This window comes from Solea senegalensis, linkage group LG11, assembly GCF_019176455.1.
Source record: "Solea senegalensis isolate Sse05_10M linkage group LG11, IFAPA_SoseM_1, whole genome shotgun sequence".
Classification (NCBI taxonomy): Eukaryota; Metazoa; Chordata; class Actinopteri; order Pleuronectiformes; family Soleidae; genus Solea; species Solea senegalensis.
Window position 1 is genome coordinate 676,286 of NC_058031.1, and position 19,133 is coordinate 695,418.

At 41.6% G+C, this 19,133-nt stretch overlaps 1 protein-coding gene across 9 annotated transcripts in view; it reads right to left on the minus strand.

Moving 5' to 3' along the window:
- Positions 1-19,133, minus strand: part of atp2b3b (ATPase plasma membrane Ca2+ transporting 3b) — a 61,948-nt gene that overhangs the window by 7,085 nt on the left and 35,730 nt on the right. For 6 of the 9 annotated variants that reach the window (XM_044037736.1, XM_044037735.1, XM_044037739.1 and 3 more), the window contains 13 exons: positions 18,622-18,731; positions 18,323-18,457; positions 15,608-15,714; positions 15,425-15,500; positions 13,405-13,563; positions 13,129-13,308; positions 11,847-11,934; positions 11,438-11,544; positions 10,476-10,667; positions 9,298-9,511; positions 7,957-8,168; positions 4,049-4,156; positions 2,771-2,953 (listed from right to left, as the gene is read on the minus strand). In XM_044037736.1, coding sequence (XP_043893671.1) covers positions 2,771-2,953; positions 4,049-4,156; positions 7,957-8,168; positions 9,298-9,511; positions 10,476-10,667; positions 11,438-11,544; positions 11,847-11,934; positions 13,129-13,308; positions 13,405-13,563; positions 15,425-15,500; positions 15,608-15,714; positions 18,323-18,457; positions 18,622-18,731 — 1,871 coding nt within the window. Of the gene's footprint in view, positions 1-25; positions 186-2,770; positions 2,954-4,048; positions 4,157-7,956; positions 8,169-9,297; positions 9,512-10,475; positions 10,668-11,437; positions 11,545-11,846; positions 11,935-13,128; positions 13,309-13,404; positions 13,564-15,424; positions 15,501-15,607; positions 15,715-18,322; positions 18,458-18,621; positions 18,732-19,133 lie in introns of all 9 variants that reach the window. The other 3 variants (XM_044037740.1, XM_044037741.1, XM_044037743.1) reach the window with 2 other exon arrangements.

Consider the following 19,133-nt stretch of genomic DNA (forward strand, 5'->3'; position numbering starts at 1 on the left):
GTGTACATGCGTTCGGCGGACTCACTCCCAGGGGCTGGGCTGGTATTGGCTGTTGCGGTGGAGAGAGCTACGTGAGAGGGGGTAGAGATAGTGTTTACGTCGTGGAGCTGACTGAGCACGGAGGAGCGCCGTCTCACCGCTCCCTGAAACGAACCGCTTCGCTTGAACGTGCTCACTACCTCCATCTGCAGGACAGAGACAAAACAGCAGCACTCAGTCAGGGCAGGGAAGGCCAGTCTGAGAGCGTGTGTGTGTGTGTGTGTGTGTGTGTGTGAAGATATTTCCTCCCTCAGTCAGTGTGATAGAAACAAGAGACTGCTGCCTGAGTATTACTGACAAACACGATGACGTCTGGATGTGAATATGTAGCCGACGGCGCGGTCGCGCGTGTGTGTGTGTGTGTGTGTGTGTGTGTTCCGTACGCTCTGATTACTCCACACACTGACGGCACTTAACAGAGAGTGTGAGTCATCTGAGGATGCTCATGTTGACGCTGCTCTGCCATCTCAAGCCTGATTTCAGAGCTCAACATAGAGGCTACTCTGTAAGTCCACGCACATACTTCACCCAGCGGTTCTCAAACTTTTGATACTAAACACCATTATCACCAACGTTCAAATGCAGTGGTGGAGAAAAGGTCAGCTTCACGCTCTTCTCAGGAGGCAGATTTACTTCACACACTCGTATAGAGAAGATAAGGTGACTTATTATTATGTCATTTATTATATATCTTTTGTTATTGGTTTCATTTTCTTTGCACTACGGTCACACACCCTGGTGTATACAGAGAACACGCGTCACAGCTTGAGAACCATGGCATCTTTGCCGTGTTCCATCATGCTTTTACCTCTTCAGCACCGGCGTTAACACATTAACGTGTTCACACTGCACGTCTCAGTGTGAACGGTGCGTCTACTTTTGAGTTTTGAGCTTCTCAGCTAATTTTCACGCATGACGCGCACACACACAACGATCTGTCGATAATGATAAGAGACATTCTACCGTCATGATCACATCAAACTGCGGTGTTTGGGTGATGAGCGTGAGCGCAACGCAACACGCGTGTGAGCCAGACTTTCCCAGAGACTTTTTAGTAAATAAATGTGCACATTTATTTTAAGATTGTTGAATAACATGCGTGAAATTAAGTTGTGATTCATTTATCAAACATCATCTCCAGGAAATGTCTGGTTTATTCGATTAAAAATACAGAAATGGCGGTAAAGTCTTTTCATGATTTATATTGCAATCTGCACTGCACTACTCTTAAAAAGTGGATTCTCATATAAAACATTTGAGCACAGGTGTTTCCGTGTCGTGCCGCCATTACACTGCCAATCCACTAGTTGGCAGGCGTAGGATTTCTCTGCCACTGTGTTTCCAGTCTATTTCTTCCACCTTCGCGTCTTTGTAACGGGAAGACGAGCAGTTGTACAAATTGCTGCACTTCTAGACAAAACAGTCTGATTCACCCTTTGTTAAAACTCGACTGGGCTTTGGAGGAAATGACGACACCAACAACGGACCAATCGCAGCTGCTCTCCGCGGCGGGAGCCCCTCTGCCAAGTGTCCGCCTCGGGTTGTTGTTGTAGGAATGACATGGAACCGTAAAATCAGGACTGACTGATCATTCTCGCAGAGTAGCGAGAGCGTCAGTCGGTAAAAGACGTGATCTGTTTTGTAATGGGCTACACACACAGTGTGTGTACACTCAGATACGCACACACACAGTCACAGCATTAATCCTCTCTCATGATCTCATCTCAAAAACCACTTCTGAGTTAGAGAACTCAGAAAACAACCGTTGGCTGTGAGAGAGAGAAAGACTGGGGTCAGTGTGTTTGGCACAGGTCAGAAGAACAGCACAGACAAAGATGGAGAGACTAACTTTTGGAGAGTAAGAAAAATTCAGATACAGAGATAAACCTTTGAATATCTCAATGTCAGTGATGACAGAGGAGTTCTGTCTTTCTTTCTTTCCAAAAGTCTCTGGTGTTAGTTAGTAACGGCCATGATACATGAAACCATGACGAGTGTCCCTCCTATGAATAATTAACATTTCATCACAAAGCACTGGATTAAAGCTGCAGTCAGTGAAACACTTTTCAGTCAAATATGTGTTAACGGTCCAGTGTGTAACATTTAGGAGGAATGTTGCGTGTCAGTGTATAATCACATTAAAATAATATAACAGGTTGTTTTTCATAGTCTTAGAGTAAAACTTAACGTAAGGTAAGGGCCAGAGGCCACTATTTTGTGGCACCACGTTGCTACGGCAACCCCCAAACAGACAAACCATCCAGATCACGCATTTTGAACTGGAAGATGACTATTTAAGACCTTTGTGGTGTGTGAAGGCCACCGTAGCTCCCTGACACGCTCTCACCACTAGATGTCACTAACTTTTACACACTGGACCTTTTAAATAGCTCTATACTCTATAAGTGTTGGAGAAACTTTTCCAGTATTCGACACAACACTGGAACTCTCCACATAGAGGCGGTCCTCTCTCTTAGCCCCGCCCCCCTCACCAAATACTTCCAGGAGACTGTGTGTGTGTGCCAAAAGTGGACACCACTGAGAGCAGCTTTAAGGAAATCCAAATATTATGCATTATTGTGATACAGTTACATTCAAGTGGTTCATTTTTCTTTTCTTTTGCACAGTTTGTCCGTGAAGCATCTCAAACAAATCATCTCTGTATGATCTCTACATGTCTTTGTGTTTTCTCGTGTGAAGTTCTGGGAGGGGGGGTCACGTTAAACAGTACCTGAGTCTGGATGCGGTTGAGGCCTCTGAACCAGAGGATCTGTCCGCGGCGCAGCTCTCTCTCGGCACAGTCGATCTCCTCCTCGTCCTCTGCCAGCTCCTCCCCTTCCTCCTCGCTGGGCTCGAGGCCCAGCCCCGCCTCCTTCAGGCACGGAAGCCGCTCTGTCGGCACTGTGGCAATCACCTGGAAATCGGGGGGTTTCAACGTTGTCATTTGACAGAAAGACACATGTATGTGTGAGTGGTGGGGGGTTCAGGAGATAGAGCGGGTCACCCTAAAACCAGAAGGTAAGTGGTTTGATCCGCCACTAAAGATAATACAGTATCTTTCTATACTGTACATTCATAGATATATTTATTATTTAGCCTTGACTGTTTAGCATCATGTGTAGTATCACGTACAGTACAGCAGTTAAGTTTACAGAAGGTTTCACGACACTACGCTGTGTTTTGGGGAAGTTATTGAATATTTTTAAATATCACTTTTTCAGGGCGTTGCACTTTGTAGACGGTCCCTGCACACAGAGATCAGCTCTGTTGTAGTGTGTTGTTACTGATGATTCAAACTATGTCTCGCGTGTGTTTTCAACAATGTTTCGTTTAAATGTTATTGATCTGTGAATATCTTTCTAATTTTGCGTGGACAAATCTAAACTGGATGAAAAACTGAGGCAGAAAGGAGTTGATGTGGAGGATGTGCACAGCTGCTGTTCCATAACAACATATTATGTTTGTCAGACTGCGGCTACAGTGAAGGGTGATCGGGTGGCTGGAGGGTGTGGGTATTACTTGTTGAAAAAACATTGCTGCAGGTGGATTATTGAGATTTAGCAGTGGGTGCGGATGACATCACAGCTCTCTATTCTATTCTCACTGCTGTTTGATTTGTGATTAGATCAGGGTGATTGATCTCTTTTTGTTTCGTTTAGTTGTCGGTCACTGCTTTGATGGTCAATATTGGACATTACAGCCATGTTTTTAAGCCTAAAATTAAGTCATACAGTGTAGAATATTTTTATTTTTCACCCTCCACGCTCGTTCCCATCCCTAGTAACCATTCTTTAATTTTGACCTTTATTTTGAAAATCAAATTGATGGATGGATAATTTCGTGTTTTGTTGGGCTGGAGAAGATTTTCATACATTCTTAAGTTATGTTTATGAGTGGTATCTACAGTAAGTCAGTGTTGAAAGTCTTTATTTCCTCGGGGGCAGAAGCTCTAGCTTAATCAGGCCTGTCAGCCTTGATTTTGACTCAGCGAGGCTGAAGTGCTGCTTACCTGCCCCCAGAGCAGCTCTCCAACACCCACGAAGAGACACCAGAGCCACTGCTCGATGTTGAGAGGGGCACAGCTGAAGGGCTTCCCTCCCCACTGCACGATCACGATCTGCAGCACAAACACAGACAGACAGACAGACAGACAGACGGGGATGCAGATTTATTCCCAAGACGATAATTGTGCTCTCTCATCATCCTCCTCTTCCTCACATAATATACTTCAGACTTTATTCATTTTCTGTTATTTACTTTCATTTTCTACACGCTCAAAATTCCTCAGCTCCACTCACTCATCCTGGTATAAACAGTTTTTCTGATTTACCACCAGAACACGCTTGCGTACCACAGTTTGAGAACCATAGCTCTAGAGCCCTCGTCAATGTTCAAAAAAGCCATGATAACAAAAAGGATGGGGAAAAAAAACCTCGTAGCTCCAGTAGGAATATAATATAAAATCTCTTTTGATAATATTAGGTGACATTTTAAGTCAAATATTATGATTTTGATGTCATGGGGATTTGAATCTCCGTTTTGGGGGCTTGAAAACACAGCAGCCACATCACAACTCTGAAAACAAAGCACACACACACACACAATACAGAAAGTGAATATTTCTTTGAGTTACTCTTTAAATATCATTTATTTCCTATCTGTGTCTTTAAATTTGGACCCTGGTGACACCATAATGTTATCAGTCTAATAATAATAATACATTTAAAGAGCAACACAATCACAGCAGGAAGCAGACTTATCAGAGAGTGACAGTGAAGCACAGTCATAAACCTCAGTGGGACGAGCATGCGGTGTATCATCAACACTGTACAGTAATAATAGCTGCCTGTAGGGAGGAGGGATCCATCTTTTCTCCCTTATCGCTGCCACTCTCTTTCACCTTTCTTTCACTGCCTCCAGTCTTCACACACACACACACACACACACACACACACTCCACTTCCCTGCAGCTCTCTTTCTTCTCCCGTTTCTCCCCAGAGTATCACTGAGCACTCACTGAGGAGCTTTGGGAAAAAAATACCTGCCTTCCATCTCTCTCTGTCTCTCTCTCTCCCTCTCTCTCTCTCTCTCTCTCTCTCTCTCTCTCTGTCTCTCTTCTCCCTCTCTCTCTCTCTCTCTCGCTCTCTGTCTCTCTTCCTCCCTCTGTCTCTCTCTCGCTCTGTCATCGTTTGTCACTTGTGTGTCTGTTTGTTGTGTTCTCACATTTCCCCGCTCAGTGAAGTGAAATTGACTTTAGGGCAAAACAGAACTTCACTTTTAGAATCTTAAATGTAGTGGAGTGAGACACAAAGAAAAGAGCACTTTATTAGGTACACTATTCTTGCTACATTACCTATTATTGCATTACATAGCAGTATCAGTAATGCAATAAGGATGTTGAGTACATACAGTACCCAGTCATTTACTTAGATGTGCGCGCGTATTAAAGCTAAGCTAATTAAACGATTATTTCCCTAATCGATGACTTGTTATCAGAAAATGTTCATCGGTGTCTCCACAAATCGAAAACTTTCAGAACACCAGAAAATATTGACATTTAAGAAGCTGTAAAACCAATAAAAATGTAGGAATCTATTAGTCATCGATTCGTCGGTGCAACTCTCGTGGGTACATGTGTATGTACTGTGTATATAATGTTACCTTTTGTCATTATGTGCCTGTTCTGACTTCTTGATTTTCTAAATAATTGAATTAGGGAGAAAAAAAACTTCCTGACCACTTTATTAGGCACATCCTTATCATTAAATAATATTACATATAGTGTTTTTTTTTTTTATCTTCTAAGAACAACATGAAAGCTTGAAATAAAGCACTAACAGGAGAGAGTGCAGGAGATCACATGTCAGGGTGTGATAGGGGCCATCAGAGGAGATGAGTCGACAAGATGTTCTTGAAAATGGAGACAGCGCTGACCCTGCGTGTGCTCAATGCATTTGTTAAATTGTTCAATAATCAAGAACAGTGTGGTCTGTGATTGCTGCGTAGACTGCGTGTGTGTGTGTGTGTGTGTGTGTGTGTGTGTGTGTCAGATGATGTTTAAGTGGCCACAGAAGAGAAGAGAAGTACTTTTACGCTTCTTCTTCTTCTTCTGACACATATTCTTCCTTTTACCAATCACGCAATGGACAGTCTTTGTTTAACTCATCCTGAAATCTGCTTCTCTTAGATACACATACGTTGAGTGTATGATGTACAAACATAAAATCCAGAGTTTAACAGGCATTATAAATCCTAAAGGCCCAAAATTGATCTCAACCAAAAGCTTTGAAAACGGAGAAACAACGGCTGCCACACCTGAAGTGTCTTGTCTTTCTGAAGGCAGTAATTATGCTCTTTGAGTCAAATACACCTTGAAATGTGGAGTTTATTCAGTTTTCCGAGAGAGAAAAATACACGTCTTCAAAATATAACGACTGTAAAAATGTGCAGCAAACATTTGATCGTATCTGTTTTCTCGTCAGCTGTAAAGGATTACACCTTCAAGGTGACTCGTGAGTACTTTTTGCTCAGGTGTGTTTATATAGTTTGGTGAAAATTATATAAAACTGTATATAAAACTGCTCTATGGGTTACAAACCTACTCTTACTGGACTCCTGTTGTTTTTTGTTTCTTTGCTTGTTTTGCTTTGATGTGTTTTTTACTATGTTCTATATTGTTTTGAAGCTTTCTATATTTACTGATTTTATTTTTTCGTTGACGTCATTCTGTGCAGCACCTTTTTAAATGTGCTCTATAAATGAGTTTGACTTGAGTTTTCCTGCACAATTATTGCTACTTTATATCACATGAGCTTGAATGTGACCTATAAACACACACACACACACACCCAGGATGTCCATATAAGAGCACTAAGGGTTAATAAATAAAGACAGGTGTTTGAGTCTAATTCTACTTGTAATAATGACTTCATTAAGGAATAGGTTCTTTAACTTGGCCACGACGCCAAAACATTAGTACAAAGATTAGAATTTGTGCACAAATTTGAAATTCTCCTCTTTGATTTTGTTTCTTGTGAATGTGACGTGTTTTCTCTCACAGATATTTACCTCCAACTCTACCCTGAGATCTTTTTACACACCTGTTTGTAGGGAGTATCAGATTAGATCGACTGCCTCTAAAGTCTCCGATACAAGCAGTCCATTGCGCTCCAGCACGAGTTAGCCATTAGCACCACGCTAGCTCATCCTGAGGCGAGCTGCTAAAACAATATTATTTCATAAACCAGCGCCACCTGTCGACTTTCAACAGCCTCTGTTTGTTAATTATACCTCAAAAACAAGCCATGCCGAGAGCTTTGTGTGTTTTAAATGTGTCCTGAAACTTCACACACGGAGCTAAGTACGTCTGCGGGGCCACCCCCCAGGCTCCAGGTTTACCTGTGGGAGGAGCCACTCACCCTGTGTGGGTTGGGCTAATCCAAAGTAGTGAAAACAAGGGGGGTATTCTCTGAAGACACGCTGTTACCTGTGAAATACGGGTGCTCTGAAAACACCCCCATTAGCACTTGGTACTTTCCTCCTGATGAAATTAACCATAGACTGTATGAAATTAACATGGAAAAAAATATTATTTTATTTTATTATTATTCGTTAATAATAAATGGGTCAGTTTTCCTCATACCTACTGTTCTCTGTTTAAGTCATATCACTTGATCAAGCCTATTCTAACATTCCACACTACAAAATAAGTCATTAAAGTATGTATGATTCGTGCTGATATCGGATCAGATCGATATTGGTATCGGCCAATACTCAAGGCTGCAATATCAGTTTCATATCAGAAGTGAAAACGTTGTATCGGGACATCGCTACCATTTAGACAAACTTGAAATCTGGTCCTAACACAGACATCAGACAGCATGGAGAGGATGATTGGGGTTTTATTTTCCTTTGTACCTGCACAGCGAACGTCCCCAGCACAATGGAACAGAAGATGGGGTTGCCGAAGATGCCGTCAAACACGTTCCTCTCCCCGTGGATCTTGCGCGCGTTGATCTCGTTGAACAGCTGCATGAGGACGAACGTGTTGAAGATGATGGTGTAGTGCTCGGAGGGAGGCGAGTGCAGCGGAGCGTTGCGGCCGCAGTCGATGTTGAACATGCGCTCGCCTGCGCGGGGAAAAGAAGACGAGAGGAAGAGGAAGAGGAAGAGGAGTGAGACGTGAAGAGAATCGTCTGCTGTTCTTGACTGTGTTTGATATCGTTATATCGTTTTTTTGTTTTTTTTAAATGAGCCGATTGTGGATTTACTGTATGATTTACCTCTTATTCTGATATATAACCACTTCATAATAATAAATGCCACATACTGTACTGATTTACATTATAGATGATGTTATTGTGATGGAGCATGTCAATAATAAGAATAATAATAATAATAAGTTGACAATGAAAGCAGACATCTTTGTAAAAAGCTAATGGGGAAATGGTTGACATATGAAGAAAGACACGATTAAATAAGGACGCTTAAACATAATAACACAACTGTTCTTTATGCTTTGGTTTTGTTGGTTTTTTATTTATATACCTTGATCCTCAAAGATTGTATGACACTGTATTGATAACATCAGATAACATTATTTACTAAATAAATAAAAGTAAACTGTGTAACTGATTCATTTCGATAAGATAAGAACTACTTTTAAATTGAAATTGATTCAAAATTCAAACATTTTAATTCAAGGTTATTGAACACATTAATGTTTTGGTTTTTTGTGTAACCTGTATTGAATAAAGACAAAATCTCAATGACAATCAGTGGTACAATTATAAAATCCACATAATCAGCAAATTCTCAACAAAATCAATACAAGTGTGAGTGAGTGAGGGAGCGAGTGAGGGAGCGAGTGAGAGAGCGAGTGTTCTAGAGCCACATGTAGCGCTTCAGCTGCTCTACAGTGGCTCCTAGAAGAGCAGTTTTTGCAAGATTGCATGACATGTCCTTAAGAATATCTGGTAAAAAAAAAAGAAATCGAATTTTTAGGCAATAGATCTGGTATGAGTGTAAGAAAAATACAAAAAAAACAACCGAGCCGGACCGAAAACCGCATAATTAAGTGAACCGTGGCTTTTGTGAACCGCTCCACGCCTACTTTATACGCGTTGTTATCTTAATTTTGTGGATCGCATAGGATTTGCCCTCCAAAGGTTGCAGAACCCTGGGATAGGGAATGCATTATGTCTGACAGTGTCCTCACTACGATATAAAAACAAGTCTGTGTGTGTGTGTGTGCAATACCTATAAACAACAGGGTAAAGATGATGACCAGCTGGTACACTCCATGGCCCAGGATGTTCTTCATCATGGTCAGTGAGATGAGTGGGTTGTTTCGGCCGTAAGGTTTCCGTAGCAACAGGGCCTCAGTGGGGGGCTCGGTGGCCAGAGCCAAAGACGCGAACGTGTCCATGATCAGATTCACCCACAGCATCTGCACGGCCTTCAGAGGAGAGTCCTGCACACAGAGACATCATTATTATTATCATTATTATTATTATTATTATTAATAATAACAGTGTGAGTATGAGGGACACGCTGAAGACAATAAAAGTTGTAATATTAGCAAAAAAATGAAGTACGAGTATGAAGTTGTGACATTCAAATGAGTCGTACTGTTACGAGAATAATGTTGAAATTTTACAGAAAAAGTTATACTATTATGAGAAATTAAGTTGTAACAGTACAAGAACAGAGTCATTAGATTGCGAAAATAAAGTTGTAACATTCAAAAGAGTCGTAATATTACGAGAATATTGTTGAAATTTTACAAAAAAGTCGTGAAACAACGCAAACAAAGTTATAATACTGCAAGACAAAAGTTGCAAAATAAGCAGAATAAAGTAATATTCCAAGACAAAAGTCATAATATTAGAAAGATTAGGAGAATAAAGGAGTTATATAAAATCTAACATGATCAGCTGTAACCTGCAAAAGATGAGGCACTGAGTAAGGTTACACTTTAGTGTGAGTTTCACATATAAGCAAATATTACATGTTTTGACACATGAAAAGATCTCTTGTGAAGAAAGAACCACACAGACTAAGACAGTAAAGCTTCTCTTGTGAGGAGGGGAGAATGACCGATAAACGTGGACTACAAGGCTGAAAACGCTGCAGAGAGGTTTTTATACTTTCTGAAGAAACAATTATGTGGATAATTAAGATTTTGGATCCAGAAGGAGCGAAACTCCCGTGAGCGCGGCGGCGTCTCCGACATGATACACTGAAGGCATATGGCAGGCACTGCAGTTCACTGCGGCATGGAAGGAAATAGCTGTCACATCATGTGGATGGAGGCATACACCACTAAAAAGTGACTTTTTTCCTCATAATGTTACGACTTTATTCTTCTGTAGGTCCCTAATACTCTTGCTCTGGACACATACCGTGTGTGTGTGTGTGTGTGTGAGTGTGTCTACCTGAGTGATGCAGGCCCCGGTGAAGGCCACGATGACAGCCACCACGTTGACCGTGAGCTGGAACTGCAGGAACTTGGAAATGCTGTCGTAGACGTTTCGCCCCCACATCACCGCCTTGACAATGCTGGTGAAGTTGTCATCCGTCAGGATGATGTCAGACGCCTCCTTCGCGACGTCTGTCCCCGCGATACCCTGGCGGAGAGGACAAGACAGAGACAGAGAGACAAAGAGAGTGAAGAGGGAGAGGCAGAGACAGAGAGACAAAGAGAGTGAAGAGGGAGAGACAGAGACCCGTGTGACAGGACTCATGCAACCGCTCAAGCATCCAGATCATTCTGGAGCGTTACTGTCCTGCCTCCAAGTGCTCACTCAGCCCTCACACTCAGACTCAGAGCAACAAATATGTTTACAATACCTTTAGTAACAGTCAGTCAGAACACACAGCATTTCGGCTGCTACTATGTTTAAATGTACAGTATATACAGAGGCTATAAGAATGAGCAATATAGAGTGTTTTATATCCTTTTTTTCAATGTTTCATTTTCAACAACTCTATAAACACGTGAGCAAAAAGGACTCACAATGTTTACAATTGGATTGAATTTGTGAAATTTGAAAATATGTCACAGTTCATGTTCGTTTTTATGAACAAAAAGTCTCATTTTGTGACTTCTGTCTAATTATTGCTACTTTACATCACTACTAAAAACACAATATAAAATGAATCATAACTTTGACTCAACAACGCACATGTTTGCCTCAATATGTCTAATTATAAGAGTTCATCTACTCATACTAGTTTCAACGTGTATTTCTGCACGTGTTGACATAAAATGATAAATAAACATGTATACTGTACAGACCGTACAGTATACATGTTTATTTACAGCATCAAGTACTGCACTTGAAGGCTTTAACACCACATAAGCATTCACGGTGAGGAAAAAGAATTGTGGGGTTACCATGGCGAAGCCCACATCAGCCTTCTTCAAAGCGGGTCCGTCATTAGTTCCGTCCCCCGTTACCGCGACAACCTGCCTCTGTTCTATGACGGTGCTGTCAATGATGCCTGGATGCAAACACAGAGGGAAAAATATGCTAAATAAGTGTGTGTGTGTGTGTGTGTACCTGTATTTGTTACCACTTTAGGACCTTTTCAGGAATAAACACTGACCTCAAAGAGCCAAAAACATGGTCCTAATGTGGCAGAACCTCATTTTTGAGGAAGTTTAGGTTCAGTCCAAATGAATGGAAAGCAATGCAGAGGTCCAGGAAGAGTAGCTGCATAAACCTGTTTGTGTGTTTGCGTGTGTGTGTGTGTGTGTGTGTGTGTGTGTGCGTGTTGTGGTTGCATTTAATTCTGAGACTGACCTTTAACCAGCGTGTGTTTGTCTGTCGGCGAGGATCGAGCCAAAACGCGGAGTTTGGGCCAGATTTTGTCGATGCGTTCCTGTTCGATCTGTCAGACAGGAGACAGAGAGGAAACGTGTGTGATCATGTGATCAGAAACACAATTCACGTCTTATTAACTCACTAGATGTCACTGTTGACCCAGTCAGAGACACATTTGCAATGACACAGATTATTTTAAATATACTCTCACATGAAGATCATTGAACAGAATAGTGCAGGACAGTTAGCACTAGTTAGCAGCTATTCGTCCCACTCATATTCCTGACAAATCTAGATGATAAAAATAAAAAGTAATACCTTCATAAATGAGTACTAACTAAAAGCTGCTGTCAGTAAAATCATCTTTGGTTAACTTTTGACTAACTAGCTTTTCGTTTGCTGCTGTTAGCAGGAACACGTGAGATGCTAGAGCTAGCAGAGAGCAGCTAACTGCTAAGCATTGGAAATACTAAAAGATACAGAACCTAAAAATCCTCAGTACCCTTCTAAAAATAATGTGTCGACCAGAGGAAGAGAAAAAACAAGGCTCTGCAGCAGATATTCTTTTAAACAGAAACAAATATGAGCTAAAAAAGAGGCTTTGGCCAAGTATAGTGCTAACAATCTCTCTTAGTCACTTTGTTGGTGGATATTCAACGTGTATAAATATAATATTTTATAATGCTGCTCTAAAGCAGGCACACTTTCACTTTTAACGTAATAGGTTTAATGTTTATACAAATAAATAAAACAGACACAGGGAAAGTTTGTGTGTGAACACAAGCGTCTTATTTTTGTATTTTTGGAAAATCTGTCGACCTACTTTAATCACTGTAGTTGGTTTAATTAATAAGTGACTGAATGATAGTTTTGGTTTAATATTCATTGATTATTGTGGCATGTTGTTTCACAGAGCTCTAGCTACTCTATTCCGGCTGCAGGTCCAGTGTGTAAAATCTAGGTGAAATTATTTTCCTTTAGCAGAAACTGAAGATAAAATATCTGGTGATTGTATTATAGTTTTTCATTAGCCCTCACTGTGGAGTCAGCACCCACAACCCAGAATGGACAAACTAAACTAAATCGTTTTTTGAACTAAACTAAACTAAATCTTTTGACTTTTGATGCTAACTGAAGATGCTAATCGTTTATAACACACTTGGAAGGGAAGGTTGAGGGATATTCAGCTGTAACTAATAAATGTTCAATTTATTAACATTTACACACAGGCTCCACCCAGGATTTTCTCGACACAACTCACCTCTCCCTTCTCGTTCCTGATTCGTCGGTTGAAGTCTTTGCCCTCTAGACAAATAAAATCATCCCCGGGTTGGATGATGCCACATTTAGCAGCAATGGCCCTGGCTGTGTTAATGTTATCGCCGGTCACCATTCGCACCGTGATGCCTGCACGCTGACACTTACGGATGGCCTCAGGCACCTGACAGGGACATACAATGCTGGTCATGTCATGGATTACACACACATTTACACACACGTGTACACTCCACAGTACACAGTACACAGTACACAGTACCTCAGGCCGCACTGGGTCCTCTATCCCAACCACGGTGATGCAGGTCAAATCGGTCACTATGTCGGCCTCACTTTCCCAGTCTGGCTCCGGATTGCCTGGCAGGTCACGGTACGCGATGCAGATGGTCCTCAAGCCCTCGCATGCCATCGGCTCAATCACCTAATAATCAATCAATATTGCAGCTCTGATCAGAAAACAGGAAACATGTCTCCCCTGTTTCACCATCGTAACCACAAACTGCGACACTTTTTTACACTATTATCAATTGCATGAACCTGGATTTTCACTATATAGTTTCAAGTTTGTCAAATGTTTGATTAGATCCGTATCAGTCAATGATTTGAGGTTCCATCGCAATGATTTAAGACATATATACATACATAGACACAAAATTTTGAATAAATAAATAATTATTTTCATGTTTTATTTTTGATTTTTTTTTTATATTTCTTTTTATTTCAGTTGCACAGCAAATGTTTTCAGATTCAAATCACTTTTTTTAACAGTATATTATTTAAAACAATGGACACAAATCTAACAAACTGTTATTGAAGCAGCAGCAGCTGCTGCTTTTTATAATAACAATTAAGATAATTCTGTTCCCATTAAACCACTGCACACGTGTGTGGGCACCAGTTTGATTGACAGCTGGCATCATCCAATAAGAGCCTGGTTGCAGATGAAGCCTCTGAACTTCCGTTTGCAAAAAGAGCAACATGGCAACGGGTCGAATCTGGAGGCTGTCGAGGCATCACTGAGTGTTTCCTCGTGGTGTGAACTGTCGTTTCACTCTATAATGTTCAGGGGTCACCACCTTAGCGCCTTGAGATAATGTATGTTGTGATTCGCCGCAACACAGCGCTGCAATTGCAATTGAAATGTGTGCTGACCTTTTAAGTACTTTTGAATGGTCCGTGTCAAAGCTGCAGGGGGTAAAAAGACCCGCGGCCCAGCGCAGACAGCAGAGGGACGACAACGTGATGCAAAGAGGAGATGACATGAAACTGCCACAGCGCAAAGTGAACGGGTGAGGCGGAATAAAGTTGTGTGTGGAGCAGAGAGACTTATTTCTCTCACGGCAAAAGCTGTGCTCATCGCGAGCCAAGACAGTCAGAGAAGAAAAACAGGCATTATTAATCAGCACATGTGGAAGGAATACAGCTAAATATCCCTTTATGTAAAACACATTTGGAATAAACAGTATTGTGGCTCTGGCAGTGGGAAAAACCTCCGCCTACCTAATAATAACCTAATAAAAGTGCATAAAGTTAATGAAAACTCAGCCTAAGTTTTACATTGAGTTTCACCTCATTATCTTCACCTGTCCAAACCACAACTCTCAGCAAAGAGCTTTTTTCCACATTAATATAACCAGCATTTGTTGACTTCAAAGGAATTTAAAGGGGTAAGGTAGTGACGCATTGTCAGCCAAGCCAAGCACTGAGACACTAACCCTGGTTCATAAAGAACAAAAAGCCCCGCCACATTTGAGCTACTTAACAAAAGGATCACCTCATCATTTCTTAAGAATATGTGTGGCACTTTAGCTCAATGTTACACAGCTTTTTCTGCAGCAGTGGATCAACGACTCCTGCGTGCCATGAAGTAAAATTGCAGATTTTTTCTGTGGACTTTGGTGCAGGGAGTGAGTGGTTTACAGAGGGACACCAAGTCCAGTTTCCTGTGTGAAAAAAGGCTGCGGAACAGCAAAGATAAACACTTCTACTCTAGATCATAATCTTAAGAGGCTAGAATCTGTTTTTTCTCGTGTCTCTGCTGACAGCCATGTTTTTACTGTCTGCTGCTTGGCACCTGCTGGGTTGTAGACACAACGTAGTCAGCACAGAACTTGGAAGAGCAAGTGTGTTTTTTATCCAGTGAAGGGAGGAGGTGTACTTGTTTTTATTAGGCAGTATAAACACGGTACTGTCAGGAAATAAGGAAAAGGGGGAGAAAGAGAGGAGGGGGACGTCATGTAATGTAGGTCACTAGTAAAGAGCTTTAAAGGATGAAGTCTCACCTGTTTGACCATCTCGTCCCTGTCACGTGGTCTGAAACTGCGCGGCTCACCGTTGGCATCAAGGACGGAGGAACATCTACAGAGGGAGAGAGAGTGGACAGACAGAAACTTCAGTGACCAGTACGACCACGGTGACATCAGAGCATCCTCCGTGTGTCCGGCTCCTCCTCCTCCATCACTCACTTCTTCAGTACAATTTCAGAAGCTCCTTTGCTGTAGAGGCGGAAGGAACCGTCGGGCAGCTTGATCACCGTGCTCATGGATTTACGCACAGAGTTGAATGTGTACACCTGAGAGAGATGGAAAAAAAGAGAGATTCTGAAAACAGATGCATGTTGTACCTGTATCGTTATAATAATAAATAATGTTGACATTAACAGGACCATAGGCCCCGTTCCAACCTCCCACCACAAGTGGACAGCAACAAACCTAAGCTCTGCATGCATAGCGTATTTTAAAATGACTTCTTTTATTGTTAATGCTCTTTTCACTCTTTATTGTAGCGTACAGTTTATTTCTGATTTTATTGTTGTTATTTTTCATTTTTGTATTATCTGTGCAGCACTTTGGTTAACTGGTTAACTGGTTTTGCTATAATATAATGTAATGTAATGTAATGTAATGTAATGTAATGTAATGTAATGTAATGTAATGTAATGTAATGTAACATAACATAACATGACATGACATGACATGACATGACATGACATGATATGATATGATATGATATGATATGATATGATATGATATGATATAATAGAATAGAATAGAATAGAATAGGATATGATATGATATGATATGATATGATATAATATAATAGAATATAATATAAGCACACCCTCCACACCCACACTGGCTAAAGGTTGATGTGGAAAATTTAGAAAACTGTGAAAAGTTGATTGATGGATCCAGTCTATGTTAATCATGTAAATAAAAAGCTCATTATTATATTATCACTGTAGTGGACGATGGACTGTGAGAAATCACTGAAATAACATCAGGAGACAAATGCTAAGACTCTCCTCTCCAGAGGAACTATAGTGTCATGATGCACACATGATGGACTTGTTCTTCTTTCAGCTTCACCCTTTAGGGGTCGTCACAGTGGATCATCTCTGCAGTCGCTGGTGTCTTCTTCTGTTGCACCAACTGTCCTCATGTTCTCCATGAACCTTATTTTTCTCTGCACGTGACCAAACCAGCTCAATCTTGTTGCACTTTATCTCCAAACCCTTGTAACCTGAGCTGTCCCTGGAATATGCTCATTTCTAATCCTGTCCAGCCTGGTCACTCCCAACAAAAATCTCAGGATCTTCAGCTCTGTCCCGACTGTCTCTCACTATCGCGTCTTGTAGACCTTCCTTTTCACTGGACTCAGTGAGAACAATCGATTGTTCTTCACAACATCCCTTTTCCACTAACTGTGAGTAAAACCAAAGAGCTGAACAATAATATTTTATTATAGAAACTAAAAAACTTGGAGCTCGGTTCACATTAGCGACAGTAAGTCAGACTCAGTTCTTGTCAGAGTTGGATTCTGCCAGGTTTGCCCTTTATCATCGGCTCTGTTCATAACTTCTGTGGACAGGATTTCTAGGTGCAGCAGGGAGGAGGTGGAGGGTGACAAGGTTTGGGGGTCAGAAGATTCTATCCCTGCTTTTAGGAGATGACATAAACCTACTGGCGTCATCAAACGGTAAAGTGCAGCTCGCTTGGGGACAGTTTTCACCCGAGATGAGGATCAAAACCGTAAAGTCTGAAGAACCTATGTTCTCAGCCAGAAAAAGATGGATCATCTACTTCAGGTTGACGAGGAGTCACTCGCCCAAATTGAGGAGACCAAGTATCTCAGGATCTTGTTCAGGAGTGAGGAGAGAGTGGAGCAGGTGATACCAACACTATACTGGTTCACTGTGGTAATGTCGTTCAATTTACTGGTCAATCTATGTTCCGTCCCTCACCTGTGGTCACGACCCGTGTCTAGTGACCAAAAGAACGAGATCGCAGATACAAGAAGCCACGATGAGTTTCCACCTTGGAGATAAGGTGAGAAGCTCAGAGACCTGGGAGAGGCTCAGGGTTGAGCCGCTGTTCCTCTGCATCTAGAAGAGCCAGTTGAGTGGGTTTGGGTATCTAGTCAGGAAGCCTCCCAAACATCTCCCCAGGGAGACGTTCTCTGGTATGTCCAACCGGAGGAAGGCCCTGAGGCAGACCTGGGACAAGCGGGACAGATTATATCTGTTGGCTGGCCTGGGAAAGCCTCACTGTCCTCCAGGGAGAGCTGGTCGAGGTTTCTATTTTCTTCTACAGAGGTGGTTCTTTAGTTTGGTTTAGGTTTTGTTTTTCTGTTACTGTATATCTGTAGTTCACAGCAGACAATCTGTGTTTAAACTTGAAAGACCCTGTAAAAGGTTTCCTTTGTGTTAATTCTACATTCACTCTGTCACGTGATTAATCGCAGCACGTTCTACGATCAATGAACAGCCCAAGGCTCCGGTCACATGCTAAAAAAAACACTGTCACCTGGAGTTTTTTACATTTTGATCCACTGGATCCATCTGTACTGAACTGTACCTGCTTATTACTATTACCATCTTACATCAGTCTGACAAAACCCATCCTGATTTGTTAAGATGTCGCTCAGGTAAACACATCTGAACTTGTTAAATTGCTGCAAAACCTGTAATTATACTTCTATACAAATCTGATGTGTTTTGACAGAGATATGATATTTTTAGCCCATTATAAGAGAAAAGGATTTCTGATCATTTATTTTTGACGTCTATCAGTGGGTCGATTCTTACCAAAGATTTAACGGGAACATACTTCAGGGGAAGTTGCTCCTTGACGGAGTTAATAATAAGCTTGTCGTGTTGGATGTTGTAAATGGTTTCTTACCTTGTACAGTCTCTCCTCAGGGATCTGCTCTCTGACCCGGGCGTAGTCCTGCTGAAGGTCTAAAACAAACCCCAACAGACCACACTCTGTCTTGTTGCCCACCTGCTTGGCCAAACCTCCCTCCACATCAGGTGGCTGATCAGGACGGGAGAGAGAGGGCAGGTTAGAGGGGGCGGGGCGGTGAGAGAGTCACAAAAAAAACAAGAAAAAACAGATGACGAGTCAACACAAATAAAAGCAGGGAATTAATTCCTGCAAAAAATAATGCTGTCTCTACTGTCTGTTGATGTGTGACTCACTAAGATCTTGGAAGTGTAGGCGCTGTTGATAGCAATAGCGTTGACTAATAAGTCCACAGTCCGGGGGTTGATCTGTCCAGGGTCAGGGATGACACGGTGGTGCACATCACCTGGGCAACAACAAACTCATTTCAATGCATATGAATAACAGTCGGTGTTTATTCAACCTACATGCTTTAAGAATGCTGCTGTTCTCTGAAAATCTGTGGTTATTTATCCTTACATATGTGGTTATTATGTGGTTATTTATCCTTACATATGTGGTTATTATGTGGTTATTTATCCTTACATATGGTTATTTATCCTTACATATGCCGACTTCACGTTAAAAAGAGACAGATAAAGTGCTATAAAAGTGAATTATGTTCCAGCACTGCCCTGCATGTTTTTAGATGTTGTCCTGCTCCAACACACCTGATTCAAGCGGTCAGCTCATCATGAAGCTCTGCAGAAGCCTGATAACGATGCATGCGTTTGAATCGGGTGTTTTGTAGCGGTGCAGTAATAGTAGA